Source organism: Terrapene carolina, unplaced genomic scaffold (assembly GCF_002925995.2).
Source record: "Terrapene carolina triunguis isolate 2854851 unplaced genomic scaffold, T_m_triunguis-2.0 Scaffold740, whole genome shotgun sequence".
NCBI classification, from domain to species: Eukaryota; Metazoa; Chordata; order Testudines; family Emydidae; genus Terrapene; species Terrapene triunguis.
This window is the reverse complement of record NW_020665091.1, coordinates 4,712,115-4,734,217: the sequence shown is the minus strand read 5'-3', so window position 1 is coordinate 4,734,217 and position 22,103 is coordinate 4,712,115. Positions and strand designations below refer to the sequence as shown.

Genomic DNA, 22,103 nt, shown 5'->3' with positions numbered 1-22,103 from the left:
GAAGCACTTAGAGAAGAGGAAAGTGATCAGGAATAGTCAGCATGGATTCACCAAGGGCAAGTCATGCCTGACTAACCTAATTGCCTTCTATGAGGAGATAACTGGGTCTGTGGATGAGGGGAAAGCAGTGGATGTGTTATTCCTTGTCTTTAGCAAAGCTTTTGATACGGTCTCCCACAGTATTCTTGCCAGAAAGTTAAAGAAGTATGGGCTGGATGAATGGACTATACGGTGGATAGAAAGCTGGCTAGATCGTCGGACTCAACGGGTATTGATCAACAGCTCCATGTCTAGTTGGCAGCCCGTTTCAAGCGGAGTGCCCCAAGAGTCAGTCCTGGGGCCGGTTTTGTTCAATATCTTCATTAATGATCTGGAGGATGGCGTGGACTGCACTCTCAGCAAGTTTGCAGATGACACCAAACTGGGAGGAGTGGTAGATACGCTGGAGGGTAGGGATAGGATACAAAGGGACCTAGACAAATTAGAGGATTGGGCCAAAAGAAACCTGATGAGGTTCAACAAGGACAAGTGCAGAGTCCTGCACTTAGGACGGAAGAATCCCATTCACTGTTACAGACTAGGGACCGAATGGCTAGGCAGCAGTTCTGCAGAAAAGGACCTAGGGGTTACAGTCGATGAGAAGCTGGATATGAGTCAACAGTGTGCCCTTGTTGCCAAGAAGGCTAACGGCATTTTGGGCTGTATAAGTAGGGGCATTGCCAGCAGATCGAGGGACGTGATCGTTCCCCTCTATTCGACATTGGTGAGGCCTCATCTGGAGTACTGTGTCCAGTTTTGGGCCCCACACTACAAGAAGGATGTGGAAAAATTGGGAAGAGTTCAGTGGAGGGCAACAAATATGATTAGGGGTCTCGAGCACATGACTTATGAGGAGAGGCTGAGGGAACTGGGATTGTTTAGTCTGCAGAAGAGAAGAATGAGAGGGGATTTGATAGCTGCTTTCAACTACCTGAAAGGGGGTTACAAAGAGGATGGATCTAGACTGTTCTCAGTGGTACCTGATGACAGAACAAGGAGTAATGGTCTCAAGTTGCAGTGGGGAAGGTCTAGGTTGGATATTAGGAAAAACTTTTTCACTAGGAGGGTGGTGAAGCACTGGAATGGGTTACCTAGGGAGGTGGTGGAATCTCCTTCCTTAGAGGTTTTTAAGGTCAGGCTTGACAAAGCCCTGGCTGGGATGATTTAGTTGGGATTTGGTCCTGCTTTGAGCAGGGGGTTGGACTAGATGACCTCCTGAGGTCCCTTCCAATCCTGATATTCTATGATATCTCTCTATCAGTTTTATAGAGGGCAGACAATTTATGAGTTTATAAGCTTTATACAGAGTTTTGGGGTTTGGATCCCATTGGGAACTGGGTGTCTGGGTGCTGGAGACAGGAGTACTTGCTGAGCAGTTTTTGTTTAAAGTCTGCAGCTTTGGGGGTGTGGACCAAATCTGGGTCTGTGCTGCAGCAGACTAGCGTGTCTGGCTCAACAAGGCAAGGTTCTGGAGTCCCAAGCTGACAGGGAAAACGGGCTCAGAGGCAATGTCAGCACATCAGATAACAGTCCCAAGGGGGTCTCTGTGACCGAACCTGTCACACCACCATCGTGTACAAGGTTTACTGTTTGGTTCAATGGCTCTCAGCTCCCATGACCGTGGCTCACCCCACCTGTGGAAAGTTTTATCCCGTCTGCCGCCACCGCCTCTCTCCCAGCTCCTTCCTAGGGCTGCCAACCCTCCCAGTTTCGCCAAGAGTCTCACGGAATCAGGCCCTATCTCCCAGAAGCCACTGAAGCAGACTGGGAGATTTTAGGCTGCTAAAAGTCCGGGAACTGAGGCCAATGGGAGCTACGGGGGCAGCGCTTGCAGGCCCAGGCAGTGCGTGGAATCATCCCCCTACCCCGGGGCCACAGGCCCGCAGGGACATGCCAGCTCCTTCTAGGAGCAGCGAGGGGCCAGGGCAGGCAGGGAGCCTGACAGCCCAGCTGCAACAGCGCCCGGGAGACAAACGCCTCCCGGCGGCAGCCCACACCCGTCACTCCCTCCTGCATCCAAACTGCCTCCCAGAGCCTGCACCCCTCACCCACTGCTCCACACCCCAGCCTGGTGAAAGTGAGTGAGGGTGGGGGAGAGCGAGTGACAGAGGGAGGGGGAGGGAGTGAGCGGGGCAGGGCCTTGGGGAACAGGTGGGAAAGGGCTGGGGCAGGGCAAGGGTATTTGGGTATGTGTGAATGGACAGCTGAAAACCCTACTCCTTCCCCTGCACCTGATTTGGCCCCTGGGGCCATCCTGCCCCTGCCTCCAGCTGCTTTACTACCCTGCGCTCTCACCCCGCCCCCAGCACAGACTCCGCCCCGCACGGGGGGGGGCGGGACAGCGGGCAGAGCCAGGGACGCTACTGCGCATGTTCGCTCAGTGAGGGCAAAACCGCAAATCGTCCGGAGGGACTCGGCGCGGAGTGACCCTTTCCCCGGCCCGTCGCTCTGAGTCGCAGCTGGTTAGTGACATTGAAGAGTCCCCGGCCCGGCCCCGCCCGAGAGACTTGGCCCCGCAGGGACGGAGGTTGGAGACGCCCGGGCCCAGCACCATGTGGGCCGCCGCCGCTGGTGAGTGAGTGAGGGCGATGGGGGCGGCCCCGTGCCGGGCAGTGGGAGCGGCGCGGGGCCGGGCCGACGGGGGGTTAAGTGTTACGGGCCGTGGAGGGTTAGAGTCTGGCCTCGGGCAGAGACACCGCGACGTGGCGGGTTTCAGGCCCGGGGAGGGGCAGCCATACGCTCCAGTCGTGACCCGTGGGGTAGCGTGGGGCGCGGCATGTGAGGCACAGGGGCCTAGGCGGGCGTTGGCACTTGGGCGTGAGGGGAAAGCAGGGTCAAGACAGCAGATTGCTCTTTTAGTTCCAGTTTTCATTGCCTGGCTGCACCTGTCACTCAGTTTGATGCATTCAGACTTCATGGGCCCATGTTATATTCAGGACAGAGGCTCCCTTGAACTAGGGTCCGAAAAGCCAACTTTGCCAAGTGTACTTCGGATCAGAGAGTGGTGGAGACAAGTAACATCCCTTCCATCTTCCCTTTCTAGCTTCATTCCATGGGGTTTCACCTCTCCTCCTTCATTTGTTTCCTAGTTGCATAGTCTAGCAAATGTTGCACACACACCCATGCTGTACCCTAGTTTCTGACTCCCTGACCCATTGTCCCTAGCTGCTTCCAAAGTGTTAGATGATGTTAGACCTGCCCTAAATCTCAGTCATGGGAAGTGGTGAAATTTAGGAATTAATTAATAGCAATTTTTAAAATGTCCCTGCTAGTAATAAAATATTTGTAGTGTGTGTTTCAGTGTAACATTTAAAATCTGTGTGGTTAATGAAAAGGACTGGAAGTGAAAATGTGACCTGCACTCTTCAGAGGTAAAAATCTATCCCTTTTTCACCAATCCTCCTATTTTGATGACTGCAATGAAAGATCATCCTACTAACAGCTTATTCTCTTGATTTGTGGCATAGATCAGGGGGTCCCTAACTTTTTGCCTGCATAAGCCCTTAGTTGAAAAATGGGGTTGCCTACAATTAAAATGCTGCAGCAGCACAGTTGCACCCCTGCAGGGAAGACACTCCCTTTAATGACAGGAAGGTTTCTCCTGTAGGTGTAGGTATTCCATCTCCCTGAGAGAGGGCAGCTGGGTCCACAGGAGAATTCTCCCGTTAACCTAGTGCTGTCTACATCGAGGGTTAGGTAGGTTTAACTTAAACGTGGATTTTTCTCACACATGAGTAAATTTCCTAGCATAAACCTGCCCTACTTGTTTCTTGTTTTGTTGCTGTCTAGGGTCACAACTTAGTTACTGAAGAATTTACACATTAAGTATGTTTAGTGCGCTCTAATGTGACACGTGCACTTGCATGTTGCGACACAGCTTCTTGAAGTCCAGCAGTGTGATAGAAATTGCACATCTAATCTCCGATGTGACACCAGTGGTAGATTGATACCAAAACTTGATGGACAGAAGTGCGCTGAATCCAGCTTCACACAAATTTGTTCTAGCAAATGGCATCCTCAGTATCAAGGTGCATGTTGAGAGTGCAGGGTATTCATTCTTGGCAGTGAACCAGAACTTCAGGAGAGAAAGTTAGGCATAAGTTTGATCACAGGAAATTTCAATGAGCTGTTCAGTTTCAGTTGCTGGCAAATCCATGGCATCAGGCTTGAACTGAAATAGGTTTTGCACTCAGTCATATTCTCACATCTAAATCCTAGTCCATAACCACAAGACTATTCTTCCTCACCAGTGTATGAACCTTTTGCCTATAGGACCCTCGCTAAAGTGTCCTAACAACAGTACACAAATTTAACCCTGTGATTTCAGACTTTAACTCTCTAGCTTTTGATCTTTAATGTTACTGCAGCTTTCGTTTCTGCTTTGTTCAAAAGCAATATTGCCAAACCAAAGCATTCAGTAATTATAAATTAAACCTCAGAAATAATGAAATTTACTTAACATCATGAGATGAAAAATACATTTTGGGTTCTTATTTGCTTTCTAGTTTTTGAACCTTCAGGGTATACTTGGGTCATAAGTGTCAAGCTCTCTGTAACAGGAAGGCTAAAAATTTACTTTTATTAATGTGAAAGCTGAGATTCCATGTAACCACTTGACTCCATGTGTTAGGGTTTTAAGAAAAACACCAAATACTGTGAGGCTTGGCAACACTGTAGAGTACAGCACAGTGGCCTTAAAGGACTTGCAAAGAAGGGAATGGGTTTGTGTCCTTTTTTGCTTCTTTATGAAGGCTTGAAAAAGTTTTTTTTTGATTGTTTTTTGTTTTTTTTAAGTTTGGAGGGGTTTTTCTGCTTGTTTTGGTTCTGTTGTGTTCAGATGTTCAGGTTCTGTCGTGGCTGGAAGGAGTTATGTCTAGAGGACTAGTGAAAGGTGACATCACAAGAGCCAAGAAAATGAAAGTCGTGCTGCCTTTTATTTTTTTGGCCACACTTAAAATTTTGGAGGGGGGTTGTTTTCCCCTCCCCTCCTTAACACTTGTTTAACTTTAGTGACTAACATGTTGGGTCAACAAAGCCTTTTTTAAAGATTCAGCACCCTTACCCTTTCATTTAAGGAGTCACAGTTCACAGTAAACGTTCCCGAGTCCTCCCAGGGATCTTACAGCAAAACCAGGGAAGTTTAGACTTAACATTCCAGGTAATTCTAAGGTTTAAAATAAAAAAACTGGGGAAAAAACCCTACTTGCTAATCCAGCATAAGGAGTAAAAAGGGGCACAAGCCTAACTTTTTTTTAAAGGTGCCTTGCACAGGATTTTTAGTGCCTGAATTTTCCTCATTATAACTTTTCTAACAGTTTATAGATTTTAAGGCTGGAAGGAACTGTTGTGATCATGTGCTCTGACCTCCTGTATAGCACAGGCCCTAGAACTTCCCTAAAATAATTCCTATTTTTTATAGATGTGAATTTTCTTCTGTTACACAATAAGGCAGCTGTCTCAATACTGTAAACTTCTGCTTTGCTATTGCTACCTCTGCCTCAAGTTTCTGACTTAGTTTTGGAGTATGACAAGCCTGGTGAAAACCTGGTGCACTTCCTTTAAGCAGCATTGCCTGGATTGAATGTGAGGCGTCTGAAAGCATTAACTGCATGCAATCATGATACACAGGGTTAGTGTTTAGGAAATTGCTTCCATGCTGCAGTTTTGTGTAAGGTTATGGTCAAGTTCAGGTGAAGTCAAACTTTCTTTTCTTCTGTCAGTCTCTGTTATAACTCCAGAGTTTTGTCCGACTTTAAACATTAGATTTTTATTTATTTTTTTCTAATTTCCTTGTATAAACACATGTGCTTGCATATGTGTTCATGTATTTTTTAAAAATCTATCTGTGTGATGGATAACCAGGTCTACTGTAATTAAAGTTTAGAAGAGTTTTCTATTTAAAGCTCAACTCTTCTAAGTACTCTAAAATCTGCATGGTTACTCAGATTGCTTTGAATTTTTTTGAGTTACTTATGGATTGTGTTCAGCCCATTACTGCCCCTTCCTTCTGTTTTCTAGGCAGAGCTACTAAGATGTTGGAAAGGAATGTTTCTTCAATTCTGAGACCAACTAAAGGAATGGATCTGAAGATCAAGAGAGGTTTTTGCAGTCAGTCACAGGAGGGGAGCAAACAAAAGCCTGAAGTAGGGGGTAAGCTTTTTTTCTCTGAAATTCAAACGTATCAGTGTTCCTATTAGAGTAGCTACCAGACTGAGGAACAGGTATAAAGAACTGCTTAACAATCATGAAATCGAGAACATAGATCAAATGTCTTACATTTATATAGTTTATATAGCACATTCATTCTAAAGGATACTCTTCACAATGTGATTTGTGTGTCAACCAAGCATTCAAACCATACCTAGGGATCATTATCACTCTGAAATGCAGCTATCTCTGGGAAGGAACGTGGTAGTTCAGAAGCTCATAGCAATGCCAGCCAACAAGTTGGTTCAGAAAGTGAAAAATTTCTTGCACAATGAAAACTTCAGCAGGTAGCCAGAATGTACTGAGCAAGAATTTAATCAAATGCAAGGCCCTGCTCTTTTGAAAAGGACTTAAGTTTTCCCTCCCATTCAAAAGACAGGACATTAAACTTACATGTCAAATCCAAGACTGTCTGTATTCCTAATCAAAGGAGAGATTTTTTTTTTTTTTTCTTTTTAGGGATAGCCTTCTATTCTTAGTAGGTTAAGAGAAATTCTTGTTTGATTGTTTATGCATTCAGAATCTCCCAGTTGCATTCTATAACTAACCACTTCCTCCCACAGTCAGTCTGTTTTTATATTTGTGAGTGTTATGATAGTGTTGGGAATTCCTTAGCAGAGCCCTTCCCACAGCAGGCAGTGATCCACTAGAAGTATGCTGTCTCTGCACTGCAGGATCATTTTGAGTTTGCCACTGACCTAGTTCATCCTTAAAGATGGGATTCCTTTTTCTTTCAAGTCAGTGGTAGGTCTGGTGTCAGATTATATTTTTAAGATTAGAATGGACAGTGATAATCTATACTGGATAATCTATACTGCAACAGACCAATTATTGACTTGACTGTCAGTGCCAATGGGTAAAAAGTAGGGCTGTCAAGTGATTAAAAAAATTAATCGTGCAATTAATTGCACTATTAAACAATAATAGAATACCATTTACTTAAATATTTTTGGGTGTTTTCTACATTTTCTAATATATTTATTTCAATTACCACACAGAATACAAATTGTACAGTGCTCACTTTATATTACTATTTTTATTACAAATATTTGCACAGTAAAAAACAAAAGAAATAGTATTTTTCAATTCACCTAATACAAATAATGTAGTGCGATCTCTTTATCATGAAAGTTGAACTTTGTAAATTTACATTTACACTTACAAGTTTACATTTACAGGACATAATGCTGCCTGCTTCTTATTTACAGTGTCACCCTGAAAGTGAGAACAGACATTTGCATGGCACTTTTGTAGCTGGCATTGCAAGGTATTTACGTGCCAGATATGCTAAACATTTGTATGCCCCTTCATGCTTCAACCACCATTCCAGAGGACATGCTACCATGCCGATGAAGCTCGTTTAAAAAAAAACGCGTTAATTAAATTTGTGATTGAATTCATTGGTGGAGAATTGTCTGTCTCCTGCTCTGTTTTACCCGCATTCTGCCATATATTTCACGTTCTAGCAGTCTCAGATGATGACCCAGCACATGTTCATTTTAAGAACACTTTCACTGCAGATTTGACAAAACACAAAGAAGGTACCAATGTGAGATTTCTAAAGATAGCTACAGCACTCAACCCAAGGTTTAAGAATCTGAAGCGCCTTCCAAAATCTGAGAGGGATGAGGTGTGGAGCATGCTTTGAGAAGTCTTAAAAGAGCAATGCTGCGATGCGGAAACTACATAACTGAACCACCAAAAAAGAAAATCAACCTTCTACTGGTGGCATCTGACTCAGATGATGAAAATGAAAATGCATTAGTCCACACTGTTTTGGATCGTTATTGAGCAGAACCCATCATTGGCATGGACACACATCCTCTTGAAGGGTGGTTGAAGCATGAAGGGACATATGAATCTTTAGTGCATCTGGCACATAAATATCTTGCGATGCCGGCTACAAAAGTGCCATGCAACGCCTGTTCTCACTTTCAGGTGACACTGTAAACAAGAAGTCAGAAGCATTATCTCCTGCAAATGTAAACAGACTTGTTTGTCTTAGCAATTGGCTGAACAAGAAGTAGGACTGAGTGGACTTCTAGGCTCTAAAGTTTTACACGTTTTGTTTTTTTTAAGTGCGGTTATGTAACAACAACAAAATCTATATTTGTAAGTTGCACTTTCACGATAGAGATTTCACTATAGTATTTGTATTAGGTGAATTGAAAAATACTATTTATCATTTTTACAGTGCAAACATATGTAATAAAAATGTGTGCACTGTACACTTTGTATTTTGTGTAGTAATTAAAATCAATATATTTGAAAATGTGGAAAAACATTCAAAAATATTTAATTTCAATTGGTATTTCATTGTTTAACAGGACGATTAATCGTGATTAATTTTTTTGAGTTAATCACGTGAGTCAACTGCGATTAATTGACAGCCCTAGTAAAAAAGGGTTCTTAAATATGAGGTGTTAGCCACATTTGTATTGAAAACAAAGCAGAAATTGCCCCCTTTTGCTTGTGTATGGATTGGGGGAATGAGTTTGGAAGAGAGAGGCATTGAGGGTCTGATCCTGTGCCCATTGAAGTCAACAACAAAGCTCTTGTCAACTTCGCTGGCTTGGCACATGGTCCTGAGACCTATAGTATTCTTAGGAAGAGCTCTTTATGTTGCCAGGTAAGATAAAGGCTTATGCTCCATGGCAAACTGGACGTGTATTCTGTGATCCTCTGGTGTGGTAAACAGGAAATTCTGTAGCAGTTTCATTTTAACATTTTTAAAATGAGGGTTTTAATTAAATACAAAAATAATCAGTACAGCCGCTGATATTGATATTAAATTTCCTCCTAAGGCAAGAGAGAGTGAGTTTCAGGATGGATTGATTTAGAGCAAATCAATTTAAATCACCAAGCAGAAAATTGATTGAAATAATCAATTTTAATCATGTTTTGCATTAACATTTTTTAGTTATTTCCTAATAACTAGGATTGTTATTGGTTGGTAACCATTACAACATGTTGATTTGCGACCAGATCTACTCTTCGCATTACATTTGATGCTTCTTTTTGTTAGTCAGGAGGCTTCGCTAGATCTATTCACATTTATTTAAGCAATTAGCTTAACTTCTGTTTAATTATTAATTTTAACTTTTTTATATTGCATTTCTTTATTAGGTGGTGAATTTTTATTTGTGATTTTGTGTCCAGCTCTATTTGGGTGGAAATTCAAATTCAGTTAAAATGCACAAAACAGCATTTTACATTTTATTTAATAACTAAAAAAGACTACCTTAAACTTTTTTTTTCTTAGGTATCCAGCACAAAGATTGTTTTGTTTTTGTTTTTTTACTTAAATGTTCAGTAAATCTGTTAAATAGTTTAGGTAGATAATTTTATCTGTAGTTAGTAAATTGAACTAATTTGTTTCTGGTCACCATGTCCTTTTGAGATTTTAGAACTAGTAGATTTCATCCTCACATCTAGTTTTTATTCAGAGATTAGAAGAGGAAAAACAAGCTTTCCTGCTTTTTCATCTCTCAACTTGTTTCTTACCTTTTGAATGAACTAATCATTGAACTGAACTAGTTGAGTGAAATGAAAATATTCTCACTGCTCCTGCAGAAGAAGTTATTACTGTCAAAAGCTGGTTTTAGCACTTCAGCAAACTCTGGTTCCCGCTGCTTAGGCACTGAGTTTCACTAGTTCAGTGGGCTGACTTGAAAACTTTGGCAGCAAACATGTACTGCTTAATATTTTTGGTAGCTATTTCAAATTATTTTAATAGATTATAATAAGTTTAAACCTTAAATCTGAAATTGACAACTTATGTTAATTTTAAATAGGTTTACTTTTTTTATAAACCTTATCTAATTTAAATAATCATTTAAAAAAATTGTTAATCCACCTTGGGTAGTTTGTAGCTGTGGGATGTTTCCATCCCTCTAATGTTCCTGTTACAATGATTAGCAGTGACATTGTTGGTGATAAAGTTTATATATAGGTTTTATAGTTAGCAACTCATTGAGATAAACGTGGGCAGCTCACAGGTTTTGGGTAATATTTTGTGGCTGCTTGCTGACAGAGAATGACAAAATGCATTAGTTATTCCTGGTTCATGTTTCCAAGGTTGTCTTCACAAATATGAGGGCTAGAAACATAAGACCCTATTCTCTACTTTTTCACATTCTTTTGTAGTAATTTCTAGCTGTGCAAAGTAGATGTAAAATGCTACCAGGTTAGAATGGTAGTGTATGACACTTAGCCAGTATGTTACAGTAGTGCAGTATTTCTCAGACTCTTGAAAGCTGAGCCTGCCTTCAGGAAAACAAAACCAATCTCATCCTCTTCACTCCCACCATATATTGCTAGAATTGAAATCATTGGTAGGCTATTCACAATATATTTCCTCTTCTTACATGTTTGGAAAAACGGTGAAATAGTTAACCAAACATTGGCTTCTGAATTGTTGTCATTGGCATGTGAGCATGCCTAAATGTTAAATGACTAAAGCGGTTCACGTCTGAGGCTTTCTACAAACTCAGGCAGACTTTTCTGCAGTGGTTACATTTGAATCACATTTTAAAAGGTTTTTTTCTTAACCATAGCAACTGGAGACTTACTTTTATTTTAATGAAAACTGAATCTCTCGAGCCCCATTGCCGCAGCTAGTCCTTCAACATGAATTCACTAAGGGCAAGTCATGCCTGACCAACCTGATTGCCTTCTATGATGAGATAACTGGCTCTGTGGATATGGGGAAAGCGGTGGATGTGATATATCTTGACTTTAGCAAAGCTTTTGATACGGTCTCCCACAGTATTCTTGCCAGAAAGTTAAAAAAGTATGGATTGGATGAATGGACTATAAGGTGGATAGAAAGCTGGCTAGATCGTCGGGCTCAACCGGTAGTGATCAATGGCTCAATGTCTAGTTGGCAGCCGGTATTAAGCGGAGTGCCCCAGGGGTCTGTCCTGGGGCTGGTTTTGTTCAACATCTTCATTAATGATCCAGATGATGGGATGGATTGCACTGTCAGCAAGTTCATGGATGACACTAAGCTGGGGGGAGAGGTAGATCTGCTGGAGGGTAGGGATAGGGTCCAGAGTGACCTAGACAAATTGGAGTATTGGGCTAAAAGAAATCTGATGAGGTTCAACAAGGACAAGTGCAGAGTCCTGCACTTAGGACGGAAGAATCCCATGCACTGCTACAGGCTGGGGCCCGACTGGCTAAGCGGCAGTTCTGCAGAAATGGACCTGGGGATTACAGTGGACCAGAAGCTGGACACGAGTCAACAGTGTGCCCTTGTTGCCAAAAAGACTAACGGCATATTGGGCTGCATTAGTAGGAGCATTGCCAGCAGATCGAGGGAAGTGATTATTCCCCTCTATTCGGCATTGGTGAGGCCACATCTGGAGTATTATGTCCAGTTTTGGGCCCCCCTCTACAGAAAGGATGTGAACAAATTGGAGAGAGTCCAGTGGAGGGCAGCGAGGGTTAGGGCACATGACTTAGGAGGAGAGGCTGAGGGAACTTGGTTTATTTAGTCTGCAGAAGAGAAGAGTGAGCGGGGATTTGATAGCAGCCTTCAACTACCTGAAAGGGGGTTCCAAAGAGTATGGAGCTCGGCTGTTCTCAGTGGTGGCAGATGACAGAACAAGAAGCAATGGGTCTCAAGTTGCAGTGGGGGAAGTCCAGATTGGATATTAGGAAACACTTTCACTTGGAGGGTCGTGAAGCACTGGAATGGGTTTCCTATGGAAGTGGTGGAATCTCCAACCTTAGAGGTTTTTAAGGCCCGGCTTGACAAAGCCCTGGCTGGGATGACTTAGTTGCGGTTGGTCCTGCTTTGAGCAGGGGATTGGACTAGATGACCTCCTGAGGTCACTTCCAACCCTAATCTTCTATGATTCATGCCCAGCAGTTTAGGAAATACTATCCTATTGTAACATAGCTAATACACACTTTCTGCAGGTGTAATAATAATAATAATAAAATGGAGATATCCCATCTCCTAGAACTGGAAAGGACCTTGAAAGATCATCGAGTCCAGCCCCCTCCCTTCACTAGCAGGACCAAGTACTGATTTTGTCCCAGGTGTAACTTATGATAAAAGGTGCAAGGCAGTGGAGAACCAGCCCCACAATATTTTTTTTAAAAATTTAATACTTTGATTCTGGAGAATGATTCTGTGAAAGGTGTGGGTTCTGAGGCACATTCTGTGCCTTCAGAATTGCAGAGTACGTGGGGCCCTGGGTAAAGTTCTGTCACCTTAAGCTTGGTTCAGTTCCACATGCCCTTACAGCTTCTCTAGGAGTGCTCATGTGATATTTCTGCTCCCTCTTTAGTTACAACAGAGCTCATGCCTGCAGATTTGTGTTGCTCACCCTGACAGTTTCATTAAGCTATGATTATTCTGTATATTGTAACTTCTCTTCCATATTTGCTATAGGGCATTCCACCTTCAAAGTGCCAGGACACAAGCCTTCAGATTGGGAAAAGAAGGTTCTGCTGTGGTCAGGCCGTTTCAAAAAAGTAGATGATATACCTGAGACTGTCTCGTAAGTGCCAATCCTGAAATTATAAGTACACTAATGTATGCCTACCGAGAAACAAGTTACTGAATGAAAGTATACAGGACTGAGTATCGGTTCTGCAGAGGTGTGATGTCAGGAACATATCATTGAAATATAACACTGCTGTGATCTCCATATCCTGATGTAGAAGGCATGCAGTTGCTTAGATTAGCCCCCTCATGATTTTCCCAAAAGGAAGATGAGTAAGTAGAAGTCATTTCAATAAAGGAGACCCTGAACCAGCTAATTTTGTCCTACATTTTATTTTAAAGCTTTTGCAAACCTTAGTATGAATAAAAATATTTTCCTGATTATTATTTTTAAATGTCCATGAAAAGTGTTTTGTTTGTTTCATGAAAAGTAAATAATTCAATAATTATTGAAACAAGACACTTAATGTAAACCATATTATCATAAATAATATTTATTATTATTATCAATTATAGACCTGAGGGGCGAGAACTCAATCTCCCTTGGGATTTAAACTAAGCCAATAGTAGATTAGGCCTGTAATGACAATAAAACTTTGTCAAAATTTCTCTGCAGCAAGTCTAGCCTCAGTGCGAACACTGTGCTAGTCTTTGAGAACCAGAAAGTAAACTGACCATTTTAGACTCTCTGTCCATGCAGGATGAAATGTAAATCATACTTCAAAAACTTCTTTGAATAATTACACTTGGCGTTAATAATGTAGATAAGGACTTTTCTTTTTTAAATGAGTTATGTTGACAATGTCTGTTTAAAATCCTTTTGTAAAAGTGAACCCCACATGAATTACTTTGCACCATTTTGGGAATGTGATGGGGCCTGTGGGACTGCTGTGCCCCCCTGAACTCTCTCCAGCCTCGGCTGTCTCTCACAATTCCTTGCTAGTGACCAGCTGCAAACCCCTCCAGGTGCTGTTATCACTCAGCACAACAGCATGTGGAGCCCCACACCCAGCTAGATTGCATGAATGCTTCCAGAGCCACTCATGAATCATACAGAGAAAGACACCAGACCCAAATCCTCCCAGCATTGTATCTCAGGAATATACTGTCTTGCACTGCTCAAGACGAGTAATGCAGATTTATTAATTGCTTCACCACTTCATCAACGGAAAGTGGATATACACCAGCCGTTGCTGAGTCTCCAGGCAAGGTTGAGCAATTCCCCTAGTGTGGCCTTATGCAGGTGAGTCATTGCATTGTAGCTCCCTTGCTGGACAATGGTGGTTGGTTGGTTGGTTGGTTGATACCCCGCCGGGGTGTTGGTTACTTTCCTTGTGGTTGCGTCTGGGGAGCTAATATCTGGCTGATTCCTCAACTTACAGCATGTTTTAGTGCAGGGGTGGGCAAACTTTTTGGCCTGAGGGCCACATCTGGGTATGGAAATTGTATGGCGGGCCGTGAATGCTCACAAAATTGGGGTTGGGGTGCAGGAGGGGGTCAGGGCTCTGGCTGGGGGTGTGGGTTCTGGGGTAGGGCAGAAATGAGGCGTTCAGGGTACGGGAGGGGGCTCTGGGCTGGGGCTGTGGGGTGGAGGCTCTGGCTGGGGGTGCAGGGTCTGGGGTGGGGCTGGGGATGAGGGATTTTGGGTTCAGGAGGGTGCTCCAGGCTGGGATCAAGGGGTTCGGAGGGTGGAAGGGAGATCAGGGCTGGGGTTGGCGGTTGGGGGGGAGGGGGAGGATCAAAGGTGCAAGCTCCGGAGGGTGCTTACCTCAAGCTGCTCCTGGAAACAGCGACATATGCCCCCTCAGGCTCCTACACAGAGGCACGGCCAGGTGCTTCTGCGTGCTGCCCCATCCACAGGCTCTGCCCCTGCAGCTCCCATTGGCCACAGTTCCCAGCCAATGGGAGCTGTGGGGGCGGTGCCTGTGGATGGGGCAGCGCACGGAGCTAGACTTTGCTACATTTAAACCAATCCACCTGAAATTCTACAGGCATGAATTTATACCAAGATAGAATTTCTGTGGAAATATGGAGTCAAATTGGAGAAAATGATGCTCAAAAAGTGTGGTGACTTCATTTTTCTAATTTTGTAGTGTTGTTTTTTTGGGGGGGGGCAACACTGAAATGAAATATAGGTTGGCCCAGAAGTTTCAGATTTGGACTACTGTGTCATTCTATGGCAGAATGGAGCTATTGACACATTCTGGACTGTAGGATGTTGGAATTATTATTTTGAGTGATTTTCTTTCAAACTATGAGCATTACAGTGTTCCTAACACAAGTGACTTATGAGCAGTTGTCTATACCTGTGTGCCTCCTAAACAATGCACAAGTGTCATGTGCTATTTAGGGGGCATGCAGGTGGTATACTATATATACTTAAGTACACTATATCAAGTGGATCATAAATTTGTTAGTCTCTAAGGTGCCACAAGTACTCCTGTTCTTCTTGTCCACATGCTTGTTGACACCTTCAAAGAATTCTAATAGAGTTCCTTACATCTCTCAGTGCAAGGCAGATTTTCCACTCCTCAGTTCCTTCTTGTGGCTCTTCTCTGAACTCCAATTTTTTAACTTTTTTTTTTTTAAAGTGTGTACACCAAAACTAGACACAGTATTCCAGTGGTGGTCTCGCACTAGTGTTCTGTGCAGAGGTAACCTCCCTATTCCACTGAGTCTTTTTCTGAGTTACTGCTTTTCAAAGGTATGTCTACACTGTGGAGTCTGTACTGGCATAGCTGTGTCAGCATAACTATGCCAGCACAACCCCCTACTGTATGTGCAGCCTACATCAGAGTTTTTTTTTCTGTCCGTGTAGGAACACCACCTACCCAAACTACGTTAACTTCACTGATCGAAGCCTTCTTCTGTTGACATAGTTGCACCTACGCTTGGGGTTTTGTCGGCATAGCTGAAAAGCGAGGGTGTGGGTTTTTTGTTGTTTGTTTTTTTCCACACCTTTGAGTGACATAGCTATACCAACCTAACTTATAAGTATAGACCCATCCAGAAAGTAAGGGGTACATTCTTTGTTCAGAAATTTATTTAGCTGTAGTAAAATTCATGCTCTTTCTTTTGGCCCAGTGTACTTCAGGATCCAGATTGTTCTGTTTAAGTGACCTGCTTGTTATCATTATTTACCACCCCAGAATCTGCATATTTTATCAGCACTGTTTTATATTTTCTCCAGGTCACTCCTAAAACATATTAAATAGCACTGGCTCAAGCACCCACCACAGGAGAAAAAATTACTGGGTATTAAAGGACTCTTTATAGTAGTGGAGAAAAGCATAACAGGAACCACTGGCTGGAAGCTGAAGCCAGACAAATTCAAATCAGAAATAAGTCACGTACTTTTAACAGGTTGATTAACCACCTGAACAAACCGAGGGTAGCAGCGGATTCTCCATCTCTTGATGTCCTCATATCAAGACTGGCTGCATTTCTGGAAGATATGCTTTAACCAAACACAAGTTATAGGGCTCAATACAGGAGTAACTGGGTGAAATTTAATAGATTTAATGGAAATTTAATTTAAAGAAGTTCAGACTAAATGATCTGGTGGTGGACCTTAAGTTCTATGAAGCTGATCGCTGTGGGACCACACTAGAAACACTTGCAGTTGATGATTCCTCACTATTGGTTAGAAAATAAATACAGCATATTTTAATGGATTGAAAACTGGCTTTTATGCCAAATTTTTAAAATCAGAATGTCATGCAGTCAGATGCCTTACAGAAGTCCAAATATACAACATCAGCACAGTTACCTTCATCGGCCAAATTTGTAATCTTAAAAAATTACATAAAGTTCATTTGACAAGACCTATCAGCCACTATCAACCATGTTGGTTGGCATCAAGTATATTACCATCCTTTAGTTCTTTGACTGTCTCAGATTAGCTGTTCCGTTATTTTTGCTGGGATTGATGTCATGCTAACAGGCCTATAACTACCTGGTTGGTGCCATTTACCATTTTTTGGCATGACATTTGCTTTCTTCCACTCATCTGTAACTTCTCCAGTATGACTCTTTAAAAAAACAAACAAAAAACTTTCTTCTGGAGTATTAGAATTCTATTGGAAGGATATCGTTTTCTGAACTCTATAGGTTAGTTTAAAAGGTTATTGTCTCTATTAAATTCTGTAGGTCTCTGTTTATAGAAAACACACCTTCAAATTTTGTCCCATGGAGGCCCATTTAGCATCTGTATCCTTAATACTGCTCACTTTTGTAGGGGTCCACTGTAACTGAAATACTAAATATCAGTTGTATGTTCTTTAATGTTTAGCCCAACCTGAGACCATTGACTTATTGATAATTGAATTTGAAGTACTTACAACACAAATCCTTTAATTCTTCTACTTTGCCCTCCATAGAGGGCATTTGGAAGATCAAGATGACTAAAGCTGGCCTTGTAGGGAACTCTGCCTCCTTAAGAGTTAACAGTAGGCCGGCTGCAAATGTCCAGAAGCAATTGATATAGCTGCAGATGTTGGGCATATCTAGATAAGATCTACTGAAATTTGCAAGAAAGTCTCTACAGGGCAAAACTTGCATGGTATAAACAATCCTCCATCTTCAGTTAAACCTTCTTGAGAACTGTTCCAGAAAACAGTAGGAAGTGAAGTTTTAGACTTCTACCAAGAGCTGCTCAAATTTTCCTAGGGGCATAAATTGCCAGTGAACATATTGGAGACCGCTGATATGAAATCTATATTTTAAAAACGTTTCTAATTGCAGCTAGCATTTCCAAACCCGGTGCTGGAGGAAGCCATCTTGCTGAAAAGTTTAATTTATGGTGCAGAGTGTTTAAGCCCAATGAAAAAAATTTAAACCAGTTTTGATGCACCTCCACCCCCAAAAGCTCAACTCTTTCACAGTTTAATCTTGCTTTTTACCCTGCACACTTTCAGGATGTGCTCATACTAGAAAAAAGGTGGTTGTACCATATGGTAACATGGTAAAATCCTAATGTGGAGAAGGCAGTTTGTAGTTTTTACATGGATTAGCAAGTTGAGGTAAGCACTGGGGGAAGCTAGTGGTAAGAAAACACTATGGTAAGAACACACTTCTTTCCCCCCTTCTTCCCCTTACTGAAGACAAGATTTGACTGTCAGGCAGAGCAGAGGGGATATGGTATTCCAGTGATCTGAAAATGCAGCATTGCCTAGCGATTAGAGCAACGGACTGAGTGTCAGGAAACCTGGGTTCTGTTCTCAACTTTGCTAATGATTCGTTCTGTGGTCTTGGGCAAGCTACCTCCCTCTGTCTGTAAGATGGGGATAGTGCTTGGTTGGGGGGGGGGTGTGCTGGTGAAAGGCCTGATACAAATGCTAGTTTCTTGACAGTAGATAGTATGGATTCTTGTTTATCAGGATGATGAAATATCAATAGATTAGAAGCTACAGTCTCTGATAATGATTTTGGCCTCCCTTTGCTTCATGAGGTTTGAGTTGATCGATGCTGCGCGAAATAAATTGCGTGTGAAGATCAGCTACCTGATGATTGCCCTGACAGTACTGGGATGCATCGTGATGGTCATTGAAGGAAAGCGGGTGAGTACAGTACTGGATAGTTGACTGGAGCTGAACCTTATCCCACAATCCTCAGATCAGTAATGAAGTAATAACAAATACTACTTAAAGCAATAAACAAATATTAAAATGAAGACTCTACCACTTCCCCAAAACTCACCCAACACCAAAATGCGCCCTTCCAGGAGAGACAGCGCGCTACATTTCTTATAAATGCAGCGGTTGTGCCTCTTTGGGAATGTGCACAGTTCTACTTTATCCCTTCATGTGTGTGTACTTCGCTGAGGTAGCACTCCTGGAAGTGCATACATAGGAGGTGAGATGCTGTGCAACTTCTGTTGTTACAACTTCACTGGGATTTGAGGATGCTTGTCACTTCCTGGAAGTGGGTCCATAATAAGAGGTACTGCAGTGTGTTCTCAGGTACCTCCCAAGAAGTCGTCCTGAGAGGAGTTTAGGGATGAGGACCCTCCCAATAGATAAATGGGGCAGAAGAGGGTGGTGGTGTTTCCCCTCTGTCATTTAGATGCTGCAGTGATTAGGTTGGTTCTTTATAATACATTTAAGATGTCATCTCTTCAAATTTTTCTGCAGGGTCCATTGTATTTTGGGAGGAAACCTAGACAATCTGGGACACTTGATTTAATCCTACATTCAAATAATACTATTTAGGGAGGATGTGGGGCCTGGCCACAGAGTAGGAAGGCCCAAATTTAAGTTGCTGTATATGGGCAAAGGGTGTTGCTCCTAAGCTGGCCCAGCATGTGCATTCTCACTGAAGTGCACCAAACCAGAGTAGAATATTCTACTGTGCATGCTCAGGATACCATTTGCAGGTGTTGCTAAGTTTGGAGAAAACCGTAATTAAAATTATAGATATCAAGTCCCGTTCTTAGTGAAGACTATTGATATTGTAAAATGTCAAAGTTCAGCTGTGTCTGAGGTATCCTCCACCTCGAAATCAAAAGGTGTACAACACATTTGCATATTGGGTAAAGTGTATGTTTGTTTCAACTGAACTAAAAAATGACTGAAGGGATTTTCCTTAGACTTTCCAAGAACAAATTCACTTTCTGGCAGAGACCAATGCAGTAAGCCCCCAGAGTTATGAGTTATTACTGTTTAAGAATTGCCCAGGCATCAAGGCTGCTTAGAAAAATTAAGACAGAGGACTGAGAGGAAAACAAAAAATAGACCTTAAGGTCTAACAGCAAGTATCTGAGGAAATATACAATCACTGCAGCCTTTAACAAGAGCCCTGCAGCCAAAGACTTCCACTCTTTCCCGGTCTGTGAATGAATGTATTAAAACATAAAATAAGTGAATAGCAAACAGTAAGATATATGGAAGGATGTGGAAAAATTGGAAAGAGTCCAGCAGAGGGCAACAAAAATGATTAGGGGGCTGGAGCACATGACTTATGAGGAGAGGCTGAGGGAACTGGGATTATTTAGTCTGCAGAAGAGAAGAATGAGGGGGGATTTGATAGCTGCTTTCAACTACCTGAAAGGGCGTTCCAAAGAGGATGGATCTAGACTGTTCTCTGGTACCAGATGACAGAACAAGGAGTAATGGACTGAAGTTGCAGTGGGAGAGGTGTAGGTTGGATATTAGGAAAAACTTTTTCACTAGGAGGGTGGTGAAGCACTGGAATAGGTTACTTGGGGAGGTGGTGGAATCGCCTTACTTAAAAACATCTAAGGTCAGGTTTGACAAAGCTCTGGCTGGGATGATTTAGTTGTGGATTAGGTCCTGCTTTGAGCAGGGGATTGGACTAGATGACCTCCTGAGGTCCCTTCTAACCCTGATATTCTATGATTTTGTGATATATGATGATGCCATGTGCAATAGTGGAAACATAGGGAACTTGATGGAATCTAATATTATGATTAAATGAAGTTATATGTATAAAAGGGACATTGACTGTAAGATACAGTTTTGGGTAAAATATTGTAAACTTTACTCCTGGGGGATTTCTGCACCAAAAAAATTAAAACGTGTGCAGAATTTTTAAAATTCTGCAAATTTTATTTGTCAAAATAATACTATATAATCACGCTAGTATCAATTATTTTGGTAATTTATTTCAAAATACCTGTTAGCAAGTACGTATCTAACAATGCAGACACAGAAATAAATTTCTCCAGGAGAGATAAAGAAACCCCTGTGACAACCCAGTTCCTGGTTCTCTGGCCCTTCCCCACCAGAGCCCAGCCGGGGAGGGGGGGGACGGACACACACACACACACACACACACCCCTTCCCCTTCCCCTTCCCCCTCCCCCTCCCCCTCCCCAGAGGGCAGTAAATAAAAGGACCTTAAACCAAATAGTATGTTTTTTATAAGGACACTTGATCACAGAGTGGAATAATCAGAAGTGTAACTTTGATTAATAGTGCACAGACGCAGCTCAGCCACATATCCCAGCAACCCACTATTGTTGTTATAAGAAAGAGAACAGAAATAGTGAACTTATACAGCTGTTCTGGCCAGCCAGAGAACAACCATTCTTGAAGTGACTTTACTTCAGTGATTCAAGAGAATGATTAAAGGATTAAAAACCATGCCATATAGATTAGTGATAGACTCAGAGAACTCCATTTTTGTAGCTTAACAGAGACAACATTAAGGAGGGACATGACTGCAGTTTTTTAGTATTTAAATGGGGAACAAATATTTAAGAATGGGCTCTTCAGTCTATCACAGGAAGATATAACATGATCCGATGGCTGGAAGCTGAAGCTAGAGAAATTCAGACTGGAAATAAGACCTAATTTTTTAAGTGAGAGTAATTCACGATTGAAACTATTTAATAGATTCCAAGGTTGCAAAGGGCCATTGTGATCACCTAGTCTGACCTCCTGCGTAACGCAGGCCATAGAACTTCCCCAAAATAATTCCTAAAGCATAACTTCTAGAAAACACATCCAGTCTCGATTTAAAAATGGTCAGTGATGGAGAATCCACCACAACCCTTGGTAAGTTGTTGCAGTGATGCGATGACAATTTACACTAGTTGAGGATCTGCCCCCAAATATTTGCCATCAACAGTCCTGGCAAAAACCTCAGTTTTCTAAGGCTGGTCTTTAAATAGAAACAAACACTTGTTGAAGGAAACGTAGATATTTCTATCTTCCCTTTAATTCAGTCACTGCTTTTTTTCGCTTACAGAGCTGAAAACTAAAGTGTATAGTAAGCTGTTTCTGTAGCTCTACTATCACTTAGATGTTTTATACATAAGGGCTTCATGATTTGCATTGCAGACAACATGCTAAATCCTATTATGGGTGTATGTAAAAAGGCTGAGGTTTTTATTTCTAAAAACAACTGATATTTTAGTTACTCGTGTTTATTAAAAAAACTTTTCATAGAATCATAGAAGATTAGGGTTGGAAGAAACATCAGAGGGTCATCTAGTCCAACCCCCTGCTCAAAGCAGGACCAACACCAACTAAATATCCCAGCCAGAGCTTTGTCAAGCCGTGCCTTAAAAACCTCTTAGGACGGAGATTCCACCACTTCTGTAGGTAACCCATTCCAGTGCTTCCCCACCCTCCTAGTGAAAAAGTTTTTCCTATTATCCAACCAAGACCTCCCACACTGCAACTTGAGACCATTGCTCCTTGTTCTATCATCTGCTACCACTGAGAACAGTCAAGCTCCATCCTCTTTGGAACCCCCTTTCAGGTAGTTGAAGGCTGCTATCAAATCCCCCCGCACTCTTCTCTTCTGCAGACTAAATAACACTGCTCTACAGCCAAAATGCTTCTGAAATAAATGTAGTCAAACTTTACTAATTCTGGGTCACTGAGAATGAAAATGATGCTTAAAATTGTTGATTGGCTCTAGTTTTCAAGATATG

The 22,103-nt window shown here is 42.2% G+C and overlaps 1 protein-coding gene across 1 annotated transcript in view; it reads left to right on the top strand.

Moving 5' to 3' along the window:
* Positions 1 to 2,413: 2,413 nt before the first annotated feature.
* The window catches only part of FAM162A (family with sequence similarity 162 member A), a 24,910-nt gene continuing 5,220 nt past the window's right edge, over positions 2,414 to 22,103 (top strand). The window contains exons 1-4 of the mRNA XM_024212054.3: positions 2,414 to 2,610; positions 6,058 to 6,189; positions 12,650 to 12,758; positions 18,153 to 18,261. Of these exons, the coding sequence (XP_024067822.1) occupies positions 2,592 to 2,610; positions 6,058 to 6,189; positions 12,650 to 12,758; positions 18,153 to 18,261 (369 nt within the window). The 5' untranslated portion in view covers positions 2,414 to 2,591. The remainder of the gene's footprint in view (positions 2,611 to 6,057; positions 6,190 to 12,649; positions 12,759 to 18,152; positions 18,262 to 22,103) is intronic.